Source organism: Spinacia oleracea, chromosome 2 (genome assembly GCF_020520425.1).
Source record: "Spinacia oleracea cultivar Varoflay chromosome 2, BTI_SOV_V1, whole genome shotgun sequence".
Lineage (NCBI taxonomy): Eukaryota > Viridiplantae > Streptophyta > Magnoliopsida > Caryophyllales > Amaranthaceae > Spinacia > Spinacia oleracea.
In genome coordinates, this window is record NC_079488.1 from 57,982,633 (window position 1) to 58,006,479 (window position 23,847).

General features: G+C 40.7%; 1 protein-coding gene and 1 non-coding gene across 2 annotated transcripts; one reads left to right on the top strand and one right to left on the bottom strand.

The window, feature by feature from the left end:
* Positions 1-4,684: 4,684 nt before the first annotated feature.
* Positions 4,685-14,783, top strand: LOC130467870 (uncharacterized). The gene is made up of 2 exons (XM_056836839.1): positions 4,685-4,822; positions 10,024-14,783. Exon 2 carries the CDS (start codon positions 11,457-11,459, stop codon positions 14,082-14,084), a length of 2,628 nt encoding a protein of 875 aa, XP_056692817.1. The 5' UTR covers positions 4,685-4,822; positions 10,024-11,456; the 3' UTR covers positions 14,085-14,783.
* Positions 12,012-12,118, bottom strand: LOC130468242 (small nucleolar RNA R71). Its single transcript, XR_008928661.1, has one exon. It is a non-coding gene; the product is annotated as a small nucleolar RNA R71 (small nucleolar RNA).
* Positions 14,784-23,847: the final 9,064 nt, after the last annotated feature.

The window sequence follows — 23,847 nt, forward strand, 5'->3', positions numbered from 1 at the left end:
CTAGAGAGTCTGTAAATGCTGTCACTTTGCGGAGTGGATATGAGTATGATGGGCCGCCTATGACTATTGAAAAAGAGGTTGAAGTATCTGTCAGTGGTGTTGTGCCAAGAGAAAGTGAAAAGGTGGTCAAGGAGAAGGAAGCTAACACAAAGGTTGAGAAGAAAGTTGAGATACAAGTTCCACCTATCAAACTTCCCTTCCCTCATCGTCAGCTAAAGAACAAGCTAGACAAGCAGTTTGGTAAGTTCTTAGAAGTGGTAAAGAATCTGCAGGTAACGGTCCCTTTCACTGAATTAATTACTCAAGTACCTGCATATGCTAAATACATGAAAGACATCTTGACTAGGAAGAGAGCATTTAGTGAGGTGGAGACTGTTGCATTTACTGAAGAGTGAAGTGCCTTACTACAAAATAGGTCTCCACCCAAGTTGAAGGACTCCGGGAGTTTCTCTATCCCATGTAATATTGGCAACCTTTTTATTGACAAAGCTTTATGTGATTTAGGTGCCAGTGTTAGTGTTATGCCCCTGTCTGTTTGTACTAAGTTGAACATGGGTGATTTAAAAGTTACCAACATAACTCTGCAAATGGCTGATCGATCTGTGAAGTACCCCTTAGGTGTTCTAGAAGATGTGCCTGTTAGGGTGCGTTCTGTTCACCTTAAAAAAATAAGTTTCAGTTCCAATAAGTTCAGATAAGTTCAGATAAGTTCAGATAAGTTCAGATAAGTTCAGATAAGTTCCAATAAGTTTCAATAAGTTTCAATAAGTTCAGATAAGTTCCAATAAGTTCCAATAAGTTCAGATAAGTTCAGATAAGTTTCAATAAGTTTCAATAAGTTCCAATAAGTTCCAATATTAATAATAAAGTTATTATTTATTAATATTAATATTAATATTTATCATTTATTATTTATTATTTATTATTTATTATTTATTATTTATTATTTATTATATTTATTATTTATTATTTATTATTTATTATTATTATTATTTATTATTTATTATTTATATTTATTATTATTATTTATTATTTATTATTTATTATTATTATTTATTATTTATTATTTATTATTATTATTATTTATTATTTATTATTTATTATTTATTATTTATTATTTATTATTTTATTATTTATTATTTATTATTTATTATTTATTATTTATTATTTATTATTTATTATTTATTATTTATTATTTATTATTTATTATTTATTATTTATTATTATTATTTATTATTTATTATTTATTATTTAGTATTTATTATTTATTATTTATTATTTATTATTATTATTTATTATTTATTATTTATTATTTATTATTTATTATTTATTATTTATTATTTATTATTTATTATTATTATTTATTATTTATTATTTATTATTTATTATTTATTATTTATTATTTATTATTTATTATTTATTATTTATTATTTATTATTATTATTATTTATTATTTATTATTTATTATTTATTATTTATTATTTATTATTTATTATTTATTATTATTATTATTATTTATTATTTATTATTTATTATTTATTATTATTATTTATTAGTTATTATTAATTATTAATTATTAATTATTAATTATTAATTAGTATTATTAATTATTAATTATTAATTATTAATTATTAATTATTAATTATTAATTATTAATTATTAATTATTAATTATTAATTATTAATTATTAATTATTAATTATTAATTATTAATTATTAATTATTAATTATTAATTATTAATTATTAATTATTATTAATTATTAATTATTAATTATTAATTATTAATTATTAATTATTAATTATTAATTATTAATTATTAATTAGTAATTATTAATTATTAATTATTAATTGGACATGGAAGAGGACAGGCAGATTCCTATTATTTTAGGTCGACCTTTCCTACACACTGCGGGGGCAATCATAGATGTCAAGAATGGTAAGCTGACTTTAAATGTGGGGGATGACAAGGTTACTTTCAATTTAACCCATGTTGCTAAGAGCCCTATGGTTGAGGAGTCATGTTTTGGAGTCAATGTTCTAATGATTATTTTAATACTGAATTGACTCATACTAACTCCAACAATATTTCGGAAAAAGCGCATGTTTCAAATTGTTTTGCAGGTGGAGGTGATCGGAGTATGAACTCTTTGGCATGGGTTCGAAAGGAGGCACGATTAGATGATGCTGAGACCCGAAAGGCCGAAAGCTCGGTGAATGGTGGGCACCGCATTCATGATAGGGGTCATGATCTGTCACTTCCCGCACCACATAGCTCATCCAAGGCAATTGATTTGACACCAGATGGCACCATCTTTGGTGCCCCCATTCGATGAGTTGTCGTGGCTCTCATCCCCTTCTTTTCGTTGTCTGCGCATAAACTGAGATTGTGTAATGGGGACATTGCATCAATCTAATAGGGGATGAGTATTTCATTATCCATTTATTGCTTTCCGTAGTGTACTTTTTGCTTTCGTTTTGTGTGTTTTAGTATAAATTTTGATCAAGTGTGTGATTCAGTGTAGTCTTTGGTATTGGAGAGGCGAGAAGAGGGTATTTTACGGTTTGGGTGGTTAATTTTGTGCAGGTCCAAGGCTCCAAGTTCGAAAAAGTTGAATTTAAGCTGAAACGGAGTAGCCTGCGTATGGCCCGACCCGGATCGGGCGAGGAGCGCCCGATCGGGCGCGTGTCGATTCAAGGAAATTGTTGGAAAATCGCCCGAGCGGGCGACGGTTACCCGATCGACACAAAGAGCGAAATTCCGCCCGATCGGGCGGTTGGTGATGACGTCAGTTCGAGGTTTTAAGATGACTCTGGGTTGGAAAAAGTCGAAGAAAATGGGCATTGCATTTCGCCCGATCCGGATCGGGCGAGGAGCGCCCGATCCGGATCGGGCGAGGAGCGCCCGATCGGGCGCGCACAGACTCAACGAAAAGGTTCGAAATTCGCCCGATCGGGCGAGCTGCTGCCCGATCGGGCGATTTGCGAATCAGCGACAAATAACCACGGGATCTTCACTTCCTCATTCTTTTCTTCATCTTCAACCTTATTTTCTCTCTCTCTTCCTCCATTAAACCCCAACTCTCACAAACTTCAATCCTTCATATCTCCCTCAAATCTCCACCAAATTCAACAAAATTTACATCAAAATCTTCCTCTCATCAACCTCTACAACCTATACCCAACCAATTTCAGTTTACTCCACTCTCCACCAAACCCCCAAATTCAACCAAAAACTCAAAACACCACCAAAAATTCAGATTTTAACCATGACTAGCCGACCAAGGAGGAGTTGCACCACACAACCAAGAAACCAACATGAGGCTTCCACAAGCCGAGCTCGGGAGCCGACACCACCACCTCCGCCGCCCAATTCGAAGCCGATGCGGACTTCCCGGATGTCATTTTTGCTACGGAGTGGCAACGGGACCGATTCATCCACCTCAAGAAGAGGGAGGTAATACCCACTCGTTTTATATGTCAAAAATCTCTTCATGATATGGGTATTGAGCATGATGTGAAGCGAGTCTTTTATGGTGTCGGTATGAAGGATATGTATAGTATGTTGCGTCTCACCTTTAGGCGTATAACTTTGGAATTTCTGAGTTCGTTGGTTTTGCGTAAAGATGGTTATAGAACTGTGTCGGCGGTTCATTTTCGCTTGATGAACCGTAATGTTAGCATGAGTATACCTGATTTTGGTGGGATTTTTGGTTTGTCCACCACCCATAGTAGGAAACCTGGTAGTGCGCATAACAACTGTACCATGTGGGGAAAGCTGACGGGTAATGATAATCCCGGTAGTATGCAACACTTGCATGCTTCCAAAATACAACACCCCGTCCCCATTGTTTTCTACAGGTTCCTGGGGTTGACAATTTTTGGTAGAGAGGAGACCCAAAACGTTAGGAGTACTGAGCTGGAGATTTTGGGTGGCTATGTTTTAGAGGGGGAAGAGAGGTATAGAATGAACCTAGCACATCATATGGCCTCCCAACTCTTTTCTATAGCCACTAGTACGCACACCACTCGCATTACCGTTGGTGGGTTGATCACCCACATTGCCATGGCCACAGTTAACTTTGTTGAGGCTAACCAAACCCCGGTTTTGGGTAGCAACTTACTTGATTTAGCCTATTTTGCTGGACTTCGCCGCCTACAGAATGAACATGGGTTGTTTAGGCCGGGTGCCATGTGGTGGATGTTCGAGGGGAACAGGCTTTTCACCTTGCTTGACCCTCAGGGCCACACCCGTTTCAGACCCGGTCAGGCTCACTATTTATATGCTGGATTTGAGGGTGAGCCGCAGCCTGACCCGCAGCCCCAGCCTGCCCCGCAGCCAGAGCCCCACCAGTTCGAGCCCGAGCCTCGCACCTACTTTAGGAGGGGGCGTCGAGGGGATGAGGGGAGGCCACAGGGTAGGCCTACACCAGAGGAGGAGCAGGGGTCCATTCATGAGAGGTTGGGAAGACTTGAGCTCGGTTTCCATGAGTTCGCGGCTGATCACCAGAGGACCATGTTCCCTTTCTATGATCAGTATGCCAGGCAGGGCTACATTGCACCGGACGCTCAGCACCCTTCCTGGTTTACCTATCCCGCGGAGGGATATGGAGCTCCCGGTGCCATGGGCACTTTCACACCCACCCACTACGGTGGGTTTGGAGCGGGTACCAGCGGCTATGGTAGTCGAGGCGATGATGATGGTGATGATGGTCAAGGCCATCAGTGATGCTAAGGAGGATTGAGATGGTCCGATACCCCTTGAGCCAATGAGGATATTTTCTGATTTAGCTTGGGGGGTGTTTCACTCACTTGTACATATTAGGTATGTTTTTCCTTTTATTTTTGCATTTACTTATTTGTGTGTGTTTATTTTGGTGTGTTTAATGTTTTCTAGAGTAGTTTATTGCTTTGAAAAAAATAAAAATTACAAAAATACGTTCCGATGAATACAAAATCATGCTTCCCTGTGCCCCTTGATTGGAAATTGTTTTGATTCTTGGTATTTGATGATGGGCAATGTAGATGTGTTAGCCATGATTTGATATTCGACTGCTTTGATGCCTTAACATGAGTCAACTCTGACTAACTATTTGTGGACTTGGTGCTTGACTAGTTGACTTGGTTAGGATGTGTGATAGCTTCCTGGTGTGTCATTGATTTTGAGTATTGATTTACAACTATTAGTAGTGTTTTATGACTCATATACATGCACATTGTGGAGGACGAAGGCATTTTTCTGTTTAGGTAGCCTTCAGATGAATCTAGATACATTTGTTCCCTCCTTTTCTACCCATGTTGTTGCTTGTGCCCCTTTATTCGGTGACTAGCCACATTACAAGCCTGTAAAAACCCCATTGGTTACTAGTCCCAAGCCTAGCTTGGGGGAGCTAATAGTAGTGAGGTGAGGGAGTTGTAGTGTGCTACATTTTGAGCACTAAGTGGGTATTGAAAAAGGAGTTCGTCTTATCATGTTTGTTGTTGAAAAGGAGTTGAAAATGAAAAGAGATGAAAGAACAAAACAAATGTGAAGGTTTCTAAAAAGAAAGAAAGAAAGAGAGATTGAAAAAGAAAAGAAAGAGAAAAATTTATTACTCTCATAAAAAATTTCAAAGTATTGTTTCAATCAAGTTTTGCAAATTCATATCCTTATGAGTGATTGGTTACAATTGTGGAAAAAAGGCAAGAAAGTATGGTGTTGGCTATTTGTTGTTTTGTCATGTGTTGAGTGGGAGAGTTATGGTCATTATATCGGTTGATCATGATTGTTTTTAGGATTTATGCTCCCCAAAGCCAAGGCTTTAAAGCTCACATTATACCCAAACTTACCACACCCTTACCTAAGCCTAACATTACAAGCTTTGAAGACCTTCCGACCTTTGTGCATAGAGTCGTACTTATGTGAAAATAGTTGTTTATCAATGCAAGTTATGACATGACGCATTTCGAGTCGACTACTAGGTTGAGTGTATGTTTTTCTAGACACACGAGTGTTGTGAGATTGGGAGGGAATTGTTCACTTATATGTTGGGAGGAGAGCGAACGGGTAAATCTTTTATCCGCCACATAAATGAGTGACGAGTGTGTGAGCACTAGTCTTGAATTCCATTGTGCATTTGTGGTTCGCTTTGCGTGACGATTGTTAGGGTGGATTAGTGGTTGAATGGATTTGATTGGTTGACATTGATGCATACTTGTTGGAATTTGCCTTGAATTATGTTTTTCATTTTGAAATATGTTGGGGGTGAAGTTGGTCTTGTATTCATCGATGATTTCCTTGCTTAGGGACAAGCAAGGATCTAGCTTGGGGGAGTTTGATATGTGTGTTTTATATAGTGTTTCACCCCCGTCCCTTAGTACTTTTCTGTGTCAAATGAGCTCTTAGGAGACATTTTTAGTACTAATATGTGTTATTTAGTGTGCCTTGAGTTTCAGGTTCGATTATGAGAAATTGGTCTTTTTAGACCTGTTTCGTGTTGATTTAGGACACTACACGAGCCCGAGGAAGTCCGGGACCTTTATCGTCGACTTTCGGGAGCCTTAGATGCTTATGGTTGAGCCCCGAGAGTTAGACTCGGTGATATGAACGAAGGATATTTGTAGACACCTACTTTTGTCCTCATTCCCGAGAGGGAAGGTTCGATGATGAGAACATAAATCTCCACTTGGCAACTCATCTCCTATAAAATAACGAATCTCAATCACCCCTTTCATTTCAGTCAAAACTGCTATTTATAGAAACCTGCTAAGAATAGTAACTGCCGTAAAAGGTAGTTGTTAAAAGTGGCAAAGTCATAAAAGATAGAAACCTGTCAGAATTAGGTGTTGCACTCCAACATAAATCCTAAAAGAGATAGAATTTGCATTCCTGCTATAATTCGAAAATAAGAGTTACGTATTAATTGAATTCCTAACGAACCTAGAGTTCGTAACGGGCCCAGACGCATTCCGTCATAAAGTTAATACGCACTAAAACACTCGGATAAATCTCAAAAGCTCCGTATTCTAAGAGTCCGAATCTGATGAGAAATCGGCCCAGATCACATTTTCAACGCCCAGCCCTGGGCGCCGAAATCTTTGGCGCCCAGCCCTGGGCGCTGAAAATGCCTAGGGCCATTTTATTTCCGGATTCTTTTTGGATTCATATTCTAAAAATCTATCTTTCCACAAACTTTTTCCCTATAAATACAGCCTAAAACCGACGTGAAAAGGACACAACACACAATTCCATAACCTGAGTATTGACTCTAGCCTTAAGCCTAGCCTCACGCTGCGAAATTGATCCGGCATTCTGTCGCAATCGACCCAAAAGTCGAACAGAACGCGTCCTGCCCATTGTAGCTGATGATTTAAGCCTAAAAACTGGAACACTGCTTAGAAACCCGAGATTCGTTAAATAAAAGGAGAAATAGCAAAGCCAAGTGGTTAGTTTTCTAAGAACCGGGACGCACCTCTCAAGGGTGCGTTGTAATGTGCCCCACATATGATTTAATCGCTTTCATCACCCTTTTATAAAATTGTCAAACTATTAACTTGATTGATCTATCACGCCTAATAAGATAATACCTTGGACAATTGAATTATCATGCTAGGTACCTTAAATCAATCTAAATAAGATAATCACGATCAATTTAGTATTATGTGTTGCATATTGCTAAAATCAATTCAGAATAGTTTAATAGTTTAAACGCATGTCCCTCAATTATTTATGCTGAGCTAGTAAGGATAACCTGCCTCTGGAGTTATCGATGAGCACTCCTCTCGGTAGTTACAGTCCCCCGAACTCTCAATCTCTGCCCTGCGGGTGTACGTTGAGCGATCCCCACACCAGGGATCACAAGGGAACTTATGGCCGTCGTGGTCGAACATAATTGCACTCCCTTTATGTCACGATAACCGGGTTTTGTCAGTTTTTCTCATTGTCGTTAAAAACTGAATGGCGACTCCTATATTACTAGTCGATTGGGTGTAAACTCACAGGAAATCTAACTACACTTTATCTGACGACGTCACGCCCACGAGGGACGAGGTCACGCATTAGCCTCGTGCTTTTTCGACCCCCTCACAGTGGCGACTCCACTGGGGAACGTTAATGAAATACTCGTGCTCGTAGGTAATCAAAATAGCCGAAGGGTGAAACGATCCTACTCCGCGTTTATTTCCTTATCAAGTTGGGACGACCTGAAAATCAGCATATTAATGTGAACGGACAGAACCGCATAACGAATCTCGGCTCCCTTGGCATGTTTCATCTTGGGAGTTGGGACTAAGGATACCCATCGCCAACCGGGGGGTGCATACGCTTCGAATGTTGTCCACTCGACACTTTTCGCTAGTAGTACACCCGTCCCAAACCTAATCGCTCGCCCACTAAGGTCCCTCTCATTGGTGCATGCCCCCTTGGCTTACATCGTGATTGGCCTCTTGGGACGAAATTCGTCTGTTGAATGCACTACCTCGACCGGGGCATGTGTTGGATTTACGATAGAAGCGATACCAAGCCGACGCAAATATTACCCATAGAAGCCTATCATAAACTACGTGACATATTATTTTTGCTTAATGTTGTAATGTTAGTTATGTGTAGCGTATTACGTGATTGTGTTGTGATTGTGTGTGACAAATAATGCTAGAAAACCAACGACCCTAAAAATTGCCCAAAGATTCATAAACACCAATTGGCCAAAGAGTTATACCTAAATACGTGTCCCGCAATCCCGGGCGATCGCCACAAAAATAAGCGACGCCCAGGACGGCCTGTAACGGATCCCAAGACGCTGCATAACGCGCAAAGGACGTTATTGGGCAAGCACGCAAAATTAAGTCGTATGTACGAAAAATAGACGAACAGAATACGAGTACCAGCCAGGGACGCATTTTCAGCGCCCCTGCCTGGGCGCCAATTATTTCAACGCCCCTGATGGGCGCTGAAGTTGCTGCTTGGCCTTTTGGCCAGGCACCGCAGCCTCGGTGCCGGCGCACAAAATATACGTAGCAATAAAAAATTCGTAACAAATTTGCTACGAGGACGTATGAAAAAGGCACTCAATTCTAAGAACGACTGATAAAATAAACAACTCCTTGTGTCGTCATCAGGCCTCCTATGACGACAATGTTCGGCACCAAAACCGAGAACGCCGATTAAATGACCTTGAATGTCACATGGGCAAAGTATTCAAAAAATGATGTTCAAATAAAGTTTTCAAGGAAAAATAATGTTCGAATAAAAAATAAATAAATCCGAGTCTAGACTAGGCTATGCCAAAGTACAATCCAAATCCTAAGTCTTAGTTGTCTTATACATAGAATCGGTCCTAATGCTTGGTGTCGTTCTGCAAGTTAAAAGGTTAAACCATATTGAGTCTCCCTTCCTAACATTTAAAAGAAATCAATAAGCACCCATATGTAATTGTCATCCCTTGATAAGAATCTACGGCCTCAATACTCTCTCTCACCAATAAAAAGAATATATTATGTAATTCAAGTATTTGCAAAATGGAAACAGTCACATTCTGAAAATCATTCCTCCATAGTCGCACAAACCCCCAAAGTGAGCCTAAGGTGTCAATACCATTGGCAACAAAAAATTAATGGCCTCAAGGCTTATGATCACATTGGGTCAAGACTATCATATTCCTCTCGAGCCACTCGCTCCTTGAAATACTCCTAAGTACGGACTAAAAGATTTTCCATGAATGCAACATGACGAACCATGAAAATACCCAAATCGGCATGCCATAAGGCTACCATCAGGGTAAAGCAATACACACTAAGAGGGAAGCCGCACTAATGATTCTAGTCTTGCAAAAATAAAAATTCGATCTCCCCAACTAACTACCTTGCCAACATTAAACAAAATGGCGCATGACAAATGAACACCCAAGGGTAAAATCTAAAGTGTCAACTGATATATGCGTTTTATATAGAATTTTTACCCCCGTCCCTTAGTATTTTTATGTATCAAACGTGCTCTTAGGAGCCGTTTCTAGTACTAATGTGTGTTATTGAGTGTGCCTTGAGTTTCAGGTTTGATTATGAGAAATTGGTCGTTTTAGACCCGTTTCATTGTTGATCAAGGCCACTATATGAGTCCGAGAAGTTCGGGACCTCCATCGTCGACTTTCGGGAGCCTGAGATGCTTATGGTTGAGCCCCGAGAGTTAGACTTGGTGATACGGGCGAGATACATTGAAGATTGCAAATCGCCCTGGAAGCTGAGGGCGAAATGCAACCATCGGGCGGAAGTATAAGCAAGCCAAGTTCATCAACGCGCGCCCGATCGGGCGCAGCTCGCCCGATCCGGATCGGGCGGTCAATCTGGAGGCTTTGTGGAGATTTCGCAATCCGCCCGATCGGGCGGATTTTGGCCCGATCGGGCCGACTATCGAGTGATTCGCCCGATCGGGCGAAGCGTCGCCCGATCGGGCGACGCCAACCTCCAGCAGTTTTTCGCGTTTTTAATTCCGTTTTTAGGCCTTATTTTGGCAAAACTATATAAGCAAACTTGTTTTATTTTTTAGGGATATCTTATTTTCGAGCACTAAACCCTTAGTTTATTTTTCTAAGTTTTATTTCCTCTCTACATTAATTCAAGCACTTAGTTCGATTTATAAAAAAACACAAGCTTTCAATTTCCATTGTTCGAGAATTAGGTATTGCTTCTTACTTTAATTTATTCTATTGCTTTGATCATGTTTTCCATTATGTTAATCGCTTTGTTATTAGTTATCATGAGTGAGTAGTTTAATTTCTAGGGTTTAGGGGATCCATGAATGCATGATTGGGATTATATGTGGACTTGATTATTTGATTGATTGATTATAATTTCTATAGCTTATTATTATTGCTCGTCAATTCTGTTCGGCCGGACTATTTTGATTTGAGTTTGATTAACCTTAGATTATGCGCCGAGAGGTATAAATCTGATGTTTTTGGTCTGTGGCTATTAGATGGGAATTATTTCTAGTACGTAGCGAGAGCCCGCTAGTTGTTCTATCCTAAGGAATTCATAAGATTCGAGAGATGCATGTTTTCCTAGTTATGATTGTTAATTAATTGTTATTGTCTGTTGTCCAATCCCGGTCTGCATTTGTGGTGAACCGCTGCCCTAGATTCCCTTAATATTGTTATATTCCAGTTTGATTATTTGCCTTAGCTTAATATACAAACCAATCCAATTCTTTGTTACCAGTAGTCTAGATTAGTTAATTAATAGTAGAAAGAACATTGTTTCCCTGTGGATACGATCCCTGCTTCCCTTGCTATATTTTTAGTTGGTGAACGTTAGGTTTATCTTTGATAGGAGTGCGATTTAGCCTGTCAAATTTTGGCGCCGTTGCCGGGGAAACGGTTTTATTTTCTGTTATTAATTGTTTTTCTGGATTATTGTTTGTCACTTCTCAAGGGACTCCCGTTCCTTGAGACCGGATCTCACGACTGTTTTCTAGTTCCTGCTTGTTTATGCCCAGGACTGTCCATACCAGCGATCTGACTTCGTTCGATCCTGAACCTGAACGGACCTTTCGTAGACGGCGTAGATTCGTTGAACAGTTGAGAGACTATTCTGACTCTGAATCCGACCATCTGATTAGCAATCTATTCCATACAGATTCAGAGATGGGTGACCAAGCACCACCACCCCCACTTGTGCCAAGGCTTACAGACTATTCTAAACCAAGTCTGTCTATGCTTCCCAAGGCAATCATGCCTTCCATTGCGGTCGAGAATTTCAAGATTGAACCCCAACTGATAAACATGATCGAGAGACACCAATTCGGTGGGGAAAAGGGTGAAGATCCCAATCTCCACATTCAGTCTTTCATTCAGTATTGTGCCACCATTAAGCAGAAGAATTTAACACCGGAGCAGACTATGGAGATACTCTTTCCATTTTCATTGAGTGGGAAGGCCAAGCTATGGATTAACAGTCTCAACCGCGCAGCTATGAAAATCACCGATTGGAATTCTTTGGCCCTCGCATTCTATGTTAAATATTTCCCACCTGAGAAGACAGCTCGTCTGAGGGGTCAGATATTAGGTATCTCTCAACAAGTAGATGAGAGTTTGTTCGAAGTTTGGGAGAGATTCAAGGACTTGCAAAGAGAGTGCCCACACCATGGTTTAGATGACTGGTTCCTGGTTCAGCAGTTCTACAATGGTCTGGGTAATGAATCTAGGTGTCTTTTGGATTCAGCTGCCAGTGGGAGATTTATGCAACTGGAGGTGCCTAGAGCTTTGGAGGTGATTGAGGAGATGGCCATCCATAGTGCCCAATATGGGAATCCCAGAGGTTTTGCCGACCGAGGTGTTAAGCATGAGATGAATTCTATTGAACAGCTTACTGCTCAGCTAACTGCCCTACATCACAAGCTCGACAATATACAGATCGCATCTTCCCAATCTTCCCAATCCACCCAACATGCTAGTGTCGCTGCAATGAGTGCCCAATCTGCTAATGTATGTAATAGTTGCGGGATGCAGGGCCATTATGCACAGGTATGCCGAAGCTCCATCGAACAATGCAATGCATTCCAGTCCTACAAGCAGAACAATCCGTATTCCAACTCATACAATGAGGGGTATAAAAACAACCCCCTATTATCATATAGGAGTACTAATGTTCAGAACCCCCACCAGATTCAACACCCTCCACCACCACAACAACCCTACCAACCGCGGAGCAACTACAACTCGCAACCTAGTGGATCACCTGGCTTACCACCACAACCTCAACCCACACAACCTGATCCCATGCTTGTAGAGATGAGGAATATGATGTTGGAATTGCAGAAATCTCTAAGCGAAAAGGATGCCAAAATCGATGCCCTCACTGCTCATAACAAGATCATGGATAAACAGTTGGCACAAATGGCTACCGCTCTTGCAGAGAGACCCAAAGGTCAACTCCCTTCACAGCCTGTGACCAGAGAGTCTGTAAATGCTGTCACTCTGCGGAGTGGATATGAGTATGATGGGCCACCTATGACTATAGAGGAAGGGGTTGAAGTATCTGTTAGTGGTGCTGTGCCAAGAGAAAGTGAGAAGGTGGTCAAGGATAAGGAAGCTGACACAGGGGTTGAGAAGAAAGTTGAGATACAAGTTCCACCTATCAAACTTCCCTTCCCTCATCGTCAGCTAAAGAACAAGCTAGACAAGCAGTTTGGTAAGTTCTTAGAAGTGGTAAAGAATCTGCAGGTAACAGTCCCTTTCACTGAATTAATTACTCAAGTACCTGCATATGCTAAATACATGAAAGACATCTTGACTAGGAAGAGAGCATTTAGTGAGGTGGAGACTGTTGCATTTACTGAGGAGTGCAGTGCCTTACTACAAAATAAGTCTCCACCCAAGTTGAAGGACCTCGGGAGTTTCTCTATCCCGTGTAATATTGGCAACCTTTTTATTGACAAAGCCTTATGTGATTTAGGTGCCAGTGTTAGTGTCATGCCCCTGTCTGTATGTACTAAGTTGAACATGGGTGATTTAAAAGTTACCAACATAACTCTGCAAATGGCCGATAGATCTGTAAAATACCCCCTAGGTGTCTTAGAAGATGTGCCTGTTAGAGTAGGTAAATTCTTTATTCCTGTTGATTTTGTTGTTTTAGACATGGAAGAGAATAGGCAAATTCCTATTATTTTAGGTCGGCCTTTCCTACACACTGCGGGGGCAATCATAGATGTCAAGAATGGCAAGTTGACGCTAAATGTGGGAGATGATAAGGTTACTTTCAATTTAACCCATGTTGCTAAGAACCCTATGGTAGAGGAGTCATGTTTTGGAGTCAATATTTCTAATGATTATTTTAATACCGAATTGACTCATACTAACTCTAATAACTCCTCGGAAAAAGCACATGTTTCAAATTGTCTTGCAGGTGGAGGTGATCGGAGTATACACTCTTCGGCATGGGTTCGAAAGAAGGGACGGATTGATGATGCCACGACCCAAGGGGCCGAAAGTTCTGTAAACGGTGGACATCGTGTTCACGATCGGGGTCGTGATCTGTCACTTCCCGCACCACACAGCTCATCCAAGGTAATCGATGTGACACCAGGTGGCACCATCTTTGGTGCCCCCATTCGATGAGCTGTCGTGGCTCTCATCCCTTTCATGTCTATTGTCTGCGCATAAACGGAGATTGTGTAATGGGGACATTACATCAATCTAATAGGGGATGAGTATTTCATTATCCATTTATTGCCTTAGTAGTATAAGCTTGATTGTTGATTCTAATTTTTGTGTGTTTAGTTAGTATTTTCCATTACCTACGTGTGTTTAAGTATTTCTATTACCTACGTGTGTTTAAGTATTGTTTTTGGTGTTAGTGAGGCGAGAAGAGGGCATTACGCTGTTTGGGTGTTTCTTAATGTGCAGGCCTAAAGCCCCAAGTTCGAGAAAGTGAAATTAAGCTCAAGGCCAAGCACACTGCAAATCGCCCGATGCGGATCGGGCTAGCTGCGCCCGATCGGGCGCGCACGGATGATTTTCATAAAGCTTATTTCTGCCCGATCGGGCGCGGAATGCCCGATCGGGCGGACTGGCGAGTGGAATGCTCGATCGGGCGATTTTATATTGCCCGATCGGGCGGTCTAGCGAGTGGAATGCCCGATCGGGCGAAATTATTTTGCCCGATTGGGCGGTTGAGGAAAATTCGTGGAAAAGTCAAGGAGGAATTCTGGGCAGAAAAAGTCAAGAAAAGAGGCAATCGCAAATCGCCCGATCCGGATCGGGCGAGCTGCGCCCGATCGGGCGCGTACGGATCAGAAGAAAAGGATCGCAAGCCGCCCGATCGGGCGGAATGTCGCCCGATCGGGCGAGATGCGATTTCAGCGACAAGTACACGGTTTCTTCTTTCTTTCTTCACTTCTTCTTCATCTTCAACCTAACTCTCTCTCTCTCCCTCCATTAAACCCCAACCTCAAAAAAACTTCCAACCACCATATCTCCCTCAATTCTCCACCAAATTCAACAAAATTTTCATCAAAATCATCCCCTCATCATCCTCTACAACCTACACCTAATCGATTTAAGTTTTCACTCATCCCCACAAAATCCCCAAATTCACCCAAAAAAAACTCAAAAAACTCAAAAATTCAGATTTTTCATCAATGGCAAATAGACCACAAAGAAAATGCACGAGGGTACCAAGAAATCAACATGAGGCTTCCACAAGCCGAGCTCGGGAACCGACACCACCACCTCCACCACCGCAATTCGAGCCCGACACGGATTTTCCGGATGTCATCTTTATTACGGAGGAGCAACGAGCACGATTCATGCACCTCAAATTGAGGGAGGTAATCCCTACTCGCTTTATATGTCAAAAATCATTGCATGAAATGGGAATTGAGCGTGATGTAAAACGTGTTTTTGTTGGTGTTGGTATGAGTAGCATGTATGGTATGCTCCGTCTCACATTTAGGCGGTTGACTCTAGAATTTTTGAGTAGTTTTAATATTCGTAGGGATGGTTATCGAACCGTGTCATCGGTTCAATTTCGTGTCATGAACCGAACCTACACCATGAGCTTATCTGATTTTGGTAGGATTTTTGGATTGTCTACCACATATAGTAGGAAACCCAAGGAGACTCACAATAACTGTACCATGTGGGGAAAGCTTACGGGCAATGATAATCCCGGGAGTATGCAACATTTGCATGCTTCCAAGATTCAACACCCGGTACCCATTGTCTTTTACAGGTTCCTAGGATTTACTATCTTTGGTAGGGATGAGACCCAGAACATTAGAAGTACGGAGCTAGAGATCCTAGGTGGCTACATTTCCAAAGGAGAGGAGAGCTACAAAATGAACCTTGCACATCACATGGCCTCTCAATTTTACTCCATAGCCACCTCCACACATACTACCAAGATTACCATTGGTGGGCTGATCACCCACATAGCCAAGGCCACGGCCAATTTTACTGAGGCTAACCAGATCCCAGTTCTGGGTAGCAACTTGCTTGATTTGGCTTATTTTTCTGGACTCCGTAGGCTGCAGGGGGAGCACGGGTTATTTAGGCCGGGAGCCATGTACTGGATGTTCGAGGGAAACAGGCTTTTCACCTTGCCTGACCCTCAGGGCCGCACTAGTTTCAGACCCGGTCAGGCTCATTATCTATTTGTTGGATTTGAGCGAGAGCCTCAGCCTGACCCCCATCCTCAGCCTGATCCTCAGCCAGAGCCCCATCAGTACCATCCAGAGCCTCGCACCTACTTTAGGAGGGGGCGTCGAGACACGGGGAGGCCCCAGAGTGGCCCGGTAGTTCATGAGGATCAGGGGTCCATTGATGAGAGGTTGAGCAGACTTGAGCTCGGGTTCCGGGAGTTCGCAGCTGATCACCAGAGGACCATGTTCCCATTTTATGATCAGTATGCCAGGCAGGGCTATATTGCCCCAGATTACGAGCACCCTACCTGGTTTACCTATCCCGCGGAGGGATATGGAGCTCCGGGTTCTATGGGCACCTTCACACCCACCCAGTACGGAGGGTGGGGAGCGGGTCCTAGTGGGCATGCTGGCCGAGATGATGGTGATGATGGCCAAGGCCATCAGTGATGCCGAGATGATGTTGATGATGAGGTTCGATACCCTTGAGCCAATGAGGACATTGTCTGATTTGGTTTGGGGGGGGTTTCACACTACTTGTACATTGTAGGTATGTCTTTCTTTTATTATTGCATTTCTTTATTTTGGTGTGTTTATTTTGGTGTGTTTAATGCTTTCTAGATTAGTTTATTGCTTTGAAAAAAAAAAATATACAAAAATACGTTCCGATGAATACAAAACCATGCTTCCCTGTGCCCCTTGATTGTAAACTGTTTTGAGTCTTGGTTTTTGATGACGAGTATTGTTGATTTGTTAACCATGATTTGAGATCCGATTATTTTGATGCCTTGACATGAGTCAACTCTGACCAACTCCTTGTGGACTTGGTGCTTGACTAGTTGACTTGGTTAGGATGTGTGATAGCTTCCTGGTGTGCCATTGATTTTGAGTATTGGTTTTCAACTATTAGTAATGTTTTATGACTCATATACATGCACATTGTGGAGGACGAAGGCATTTTTCTGTTTAGGTAGCCTTCAGATGAATCTAGATACATTTGTTCCCTCCTTTTCTACCCATGTTGTTGCTTGTGCCCCTTTATTCGGTGACTAGCCATATTACAAGCCCATGAAAGCCCCATTGGTTACTAGTCCCAAGCCTAGCTTGGGGGAGCTAATAGTAAGTGAGGTGAGGGAGTTGTAGTGTGCTTAGTTTTGAGCACAAAGTGAGTGTTGAAAAGGAAATAAGGGAGTCCTTCTTATCCTGTTGTTGTTTGAAAAAGAGAAAAAAAATAATGAAGAGTGAAAGAGATGAGAAGAATAGAAAATATGAAGGTTTCCAAAGAAAAAAAAAAAAAAAGGAAATTGAAAAAAAAAAAAAAAAAAAAAAAAAAAAATTCATTACTCTCAGAAAAATTCAAAGCATTGTTACACTCAAGTATTGTAATTTCTTATCTTTATGAGTGATTGATTTTAATTGTGAAAGAAAGGCAATAAAGTATAGTGTGGTTTGTTTGTTGTTTCATCATGTGTTGAGTGGGAAGTTGTGGTTGCGGTCGTCATTTGTGGTTGACCATGGTTTTGCTAGGATTTATGCTCCCCAAAGCCAAGGCTTTAAGCTCTCGTTTTTCCCAAATTTACCGCACCCTTACCTAAGCCTAACATTACAAGCTTGAAAGACCTTCCGACCTTTGTGCATAGAGTTGTATTAATGTGAAAGTAGTTGTTTATCAATGCAAATTATGACATGACACATTTCGAGTCGACTATTAGGTTGAGTGTATGTTTTTCTAGACACACGAGTGTTGTGAGTTTGGGAGGGCATTGTTCACTCATATGTTGGGAGGAGAGCGAACGGGTACATCTTTTATCCGCCACATAAATGAGTGACGAGTATGTGAGCACTAGTCTTGAATTCCAATGTGCATTTTTGGTTCGCTTTGCGTGACGATTGTTAAGGCGGATTAGCGGTTGGATGGATTTGATCGGTTGACATTGATGCATGCTTGTTGGATTTTGCCTTGAATCGTATCCATTGTTTTAAGATGTGTTTGGGGTGAAGTTGATTTATGTATTCATCGATGATTTCTTTGCTTAGGGGCAAGCAAAGATCTAGCTTGGGGGAGTTTGATATATGCGTTTTATATAGAATTTTTACCCCCGTCCCTTAGTATTTTTATGTATCAAACGTGCTCTTAGGAGCCGTTTCTAGTACTAATGTGTGTTATTGAGTGTGCCTTGAGTTTCAGGTTTGATTATGAGAAATTGGTCGTTTTAGACCCGTTTCATTGTTGATCAAGGCCACTATATGAGTCCGAGAAGTTCGGGACCTCCATCGTCGACTTTCGGGAGCCTGAGATGCTTATGGTTGAGCCCCGAGAGTTAGACTTGGTGATACGGGCGAGATACATTGAAGATTGCAAATCGCCCTGGAAGCTGAGGGCGAAATGCAACCATCGGGCGGAAGTATAAGCAAGCCAAGTTCATCAACGCGCGCCCGATCGGGCGCAGCTCGCCCGATCCGGATCGGGCGGTCAATCTGGAGGCTTTGTGGAGATTTCGCAATCCGCCCGATCGGGCGGATTTTGGCCCGATCGGGCCGACTATCGAGTGATTCGCCCGATCGGGCGAAGCGTCGCCCGATCGGGCGACGCCAACCTCCAGCAGTTTTTCGCGTTTTTAATTCCGTTTTTAGGCCTTATTTTGGCAAAACTATATAAGCAAACTTGTTTTATTTTTTAGGGATATCTTATTTTCGAGCACTAAACCCTTAGTTTATTTTTCTAAGTTTGATTTCCTCTCTACATTAATTCAAGCACTTAGTTCGATTTATAAAAAAACACAAGCTTTCAATTTCCATTGTTCGAGAATTAGGTATTGCTTCTTACTTTAATTTATTCTATTGCTTTGATCATGTTTTCCATTATGTTAATCGCTTTGTTATTAGTTATCATGAGTGAGTAGTTTAATTTCTAGGGTTTAGGGGATCCATGAATGCATGATTGGGATTATATGTGGACTTGATTATTTGATTGATTGATTATAATTTCTATAGCTTATTATTATTGCTCGTCAATTCTGTTCGGCCGGACTATTTTGATTTGAGTTTGATTAACCTTAGATTATGCGCCGAGAGGTATAAATCTGATGTTTTTGGTCTGTGGCTATTAGATGGGAATTATTTCTAGTACGTAGCGAGAGCCCGCTAGTTGTTCTATCCTAAGGAATTCATAAGATTCGAGAGATGCATGTTTTCCTAGTTATGATTGTTAATTAATTGTTATTGTCTGTTGTCCAATCCCGGTCTGCATTTGTGGTGAACCGCTGCCCTAGATTCCCTTAATATTGTTATATTCCAGTTTGATTATTTGCCTTAGCTTAATATACAAACCAATCCAATTCTTTGTTACCAGTAGTCTAGATTAGTTAATTAATAGTAGAAAGAACATTGTTTCCCTGTGGATACGATCCCTGCTTCCCTTGCTATATTTTTAGTTGGTGAACGTTAGGTTTATCTTTGATAGGAGTGCGATTTAGCCTGTCATCAACCAACGAAAGTTATGGTCCAATTAGCCTAAGTCTGAAAGTCGCTTGGTCAAGTATTATAGGCTTACGCCACGTCATCATTTTGAGTCTAGGCCACCTACTTGTATTCATACATGGGTTATAATCAGAAAAATTAATAAAAGTTCGAGTCTAAATCACAACTTCCAATTAAATCCCGGAAACAGGAATCTGAAAAGAAGCAAAAAAAAATATTTTCGATGTAATGCTTTCGTTAAATTTCAATGAAGTAAAAACAACATTTTGAATCTACGCTATTTGCACATTTTAAGAAACGACTAAATACGCTTGCAAAGTAAGACAATTTAAAAGTCCACCCTAGGCCTACTAAAATTAAAGGTCCACTATAGGCCTACCAAACGAGGCTCACTCAGGCTCGCCTCGTGACTCAAAGACCACAGCCATCTACCTTTTAGCCCAAATAAAAGGGGGAGAAATCCCAAGCAAAAAAGAAAAAAAAGAGAAAGAGAAAAAGGAGAGCGAAAAGAGCGAGCCATGAAATACTTAGCCCGTACCTCCCAAAGTGCGGAATTTACCCAAGTAAACGAAGGAAAAGAATTGAGTCAACCAATCCAAATCATATCACAAAAAAAATACATAAAGTTCTACGACCTTCTACCCTTTCCAATCCTCATGCTTGACTAATACCAATACAAATTATCCTATCTCATTCAACCCATCTTTCAAGCCGTCTTGAGTCACGTATAAAAAAAAAAGACAAATGAAAAAGTACATTCTACGCTTAACATAAAAAATAATAATAAAAAAAGAAACTTTGCAAAGCGCCTTTAAAAGTTCGTCTAAAAAAAAAGAGCATTTAGCGCACAAAAAAAAAAAGATTCGCAAATATCGGGCACAAAAGGAAAAGAAGTAACACACCAAAAAAATCTGCCCAGAAATCATTTTCAGCGCCCAGAGCTGGGCGCCGGAATCTTTAGCGCCCCAGCCTGGACGCCGATTCTCTCTGCTTGCCAAACTTTGCCCAAAAGTGCTCGTCATTTTATCCGCACATACACGAAAAATAACGAACACTTGGGGGGGTACAGCACGTATTCAGATATACGTACCAAAAAAAATACATGAAAAGATTTGTGCTAATACATGTACTTAAAAAAAAAAAACAAATTTTTGGCTTACGGCAAAGCAGCAGATTAAAATAATAATAAACTTCACTTATTTCACCCTCTTTCAAACATTACGATTCCACTCGAACGTACTTGTTTAAAATCGGCATTCTAAGAAATCATTTTTTGGCTAAGAACTACGCAAGACCTGATTCCAAATTAAATCTATTTAAGGCGGATACGTAGGCAATCCATGATTCGGTCCAACCAATTTGCAAAAATGTTAAAACCTATAGAATAACAAGAGTAAAAAATAGAGTCCCTTATTGAAATTTAATTACTTGCAATCCAAATCGAAAGAAAAATTTAAGTCAAAGGAAGAACCCAAGTCATCAAGATGCCAAAATAAGCACACATCGAAAAATAATAAGGGCACGTACCCTTGCCAGAAGGAGCACTCACACTCCTAGGCACTTAGCCAATACTCAAAAGATCACTTTGCCTCAATTGAATGGGGGCTAGCGCGAGCGTCTATGACCTCTAAAGTACTCGACTTGACCCTCCCTAAAGCAAAGTAACTCACTTAAAGACCTTCTTTCACCACTAGACACAGTCATAGTCGCCAACAAGTAGTAAAGGCAGTAAGCTTGCAATAAAGAGGATTGTTCTACGGCATCGCCCCATCGTTCCTTCGAACTCAGGGCACCCGCTCATGGAAATTCAAATGCTTGCCAATCCCCTTTGAAAAATCATTGTCAATAGGACTTGGCACTTAACCAAGGCTCACCCTACTCAGACATATGACACGGGCATCTAAAATCGAAATCTGAAAGCATCATTAATGAGAAGACATAATAACAACTGGGGGCTAAAAATTGAAATGAAAGAACTAGTGAAAGAACTAAGTATGCCTTGACCTTTTGTACAGACTTACACCAAGTAAATCTAAGCCAATTTGAAAGCGGTTTATGTTCCCGCAATTCTGGAAATCATGGCCCTAAAAAGCTAAAGCATGTGCCACACGGGCACAAGTAATATCTTGACGCCTGCACCCTGGCTTCCATCAAATCCTTAGACAGCATTCCGAAAATCGTAACAGTATTTTGATTCACTCATGTAATCCTGTACGAACCCTTCTATGAGTCAACTTACTTAGGACATCTCGGATTGTACACAGTAGGACTCGGATTTTAAATAATTTTCAAATAATTTTCAAAGACTTCTTCGAACATAATAAAGTGTCGTTGGTTTAAGCTAAGTATGCGTTTATCTCGATGTTGCAAGTGAGTCAAAAAGATTTCTAAATATGATTATGGGTAAAGAAAGGCACCTAGCTTTTGGTCAAGGCACACTTCAACATGTGACTACCTTGACCATGGCAATGTCGCACAATACGACATTTACAAGAGAAGTAGCAAATCACTACTCGAACGTACCTCGCACTAAACGAGTCTGGTTCAAACTATTCATGATCCATGTCACCATGAATGCATAAAAACGTATGCCAAGCATTATAGCACCAAGCCAATCCCGTATCTACGATTGGGGGCTTGAGAAAAACACTCTAAAAATGCTCGAAATGACTATTTTATCGCAAATTCTCGAAGCTAATGCTATGCACACGTCATAGGGGCACAATCCTAAGGTTTGATCGTGTAAAACGAATCTTAGAATGGCTACAACCCCTCCCAAATTCTAAGTGCTACTTAGAATATATAAAGTCACCCCACTGTAGACACCTACTTTTGTCCCCATTCCCGAAAGGGAAGGTTCGATGATGAAAACGTAAATCTCCACTTGACAACGCATCTCCTATAAAATAACGAATCTCATTACCCCTTTTTCATTTCACCCGAAACCTGCTATTTATAGAAACCTGCTATTTATGGAAACCTGCTAAAAATAGTAACTGCCGTAATGGGTAGTTGTTAAAAGTGGCAAGTCATAAAAGATAGAAACCTGTCAGAATTAGGTGTTGCACTCCAACATAAATCCTAAATGAGATAGAAATTGCGAGAGAATCCTATTCCTAATATGATTCGAAAGCAAGAGTCACGTATTAATTAAAATCCTAACGAGCCTAGAGTTCGTAACGGGCCCAGACGCATCCCGTCACAAGGTTAATACGCACTAAAGGACTCAATTAAATCTCAAATACTCCGGATTCTAGGAATCCGAATCTGACTAAGAAAAACAGCCCAGATCCTATTTTCAACGCCTGGCTCTGGGCGCCGAAATCTTCGGCGCCCAGGCCTGGGCGCTGAAAATACCTGGTACGTGTTTTTTCCTAATTCCTCGTGGATTAGAGTTCTGCAATTCTATCTTTCCACGAACTCTTTTCTATAAATAGGGCCTTAAGTTCGACGTGAAAAAAGACACAACACACAATTATATTCTGAGTATTGACTCTAAACCCCTAAGCCTAAGCCTCACGCTGCAAAACTGATCACGCATTCTGTCGCAATCGATCCATAAATCGAACAGAACGTATCCTGTCCCATAATTTGAGATTCGTTAAATAAAAGGAGAAATAGCAAAGTCAAAGTGGTTAGTTTTCTGAGAACCGTGACGCACCTCTGAAGGATGCGTCAATGTGTCCCTTTTTCATGGTTTAATTGCTTTCCTCGCCCTTTTATGAACTGTTAAACTAACTAAAATCTGATTGTTCGATCACGCTTAATAAATATGATATTTTTGGGAAATTGGATTATCATGCTAGGTCCCTTAAAACAATCTAAGTCAGATAATCGCGTTCGATCTAGTACTATATGTTGCATATTGATAAAATCAACTCAGATTAGTTTAATAGTTAACGCATGTCCCTTCAATTATTTATGCTGAGCTAGTAAGGATATCCTGCCTCTGGAGTTATCGAAGAGCGAGTACTCCTCTCGGTAGTTACAGTCCCCCGAACCCCCAATCTCTACCCTGCGGGTGTACGTTGAGCGATCCCCACCACCAGGGATCACAAGGGAACCTACGGCCGTCGTGGTCAAACATAATTGCACTCCCTTTATGTCACGATAACCGGGTTTTGTCAGTTTTTCTCATTGTCGTTAAAAACAGAATGGCGACTCCTATATTACTAGTAAATTGGGTGTAAACTCACAGGAAATCCAATTACACTTCATTTGTCAAACAAGAAGCGTCACAACCACGAGGGACGAGGTCA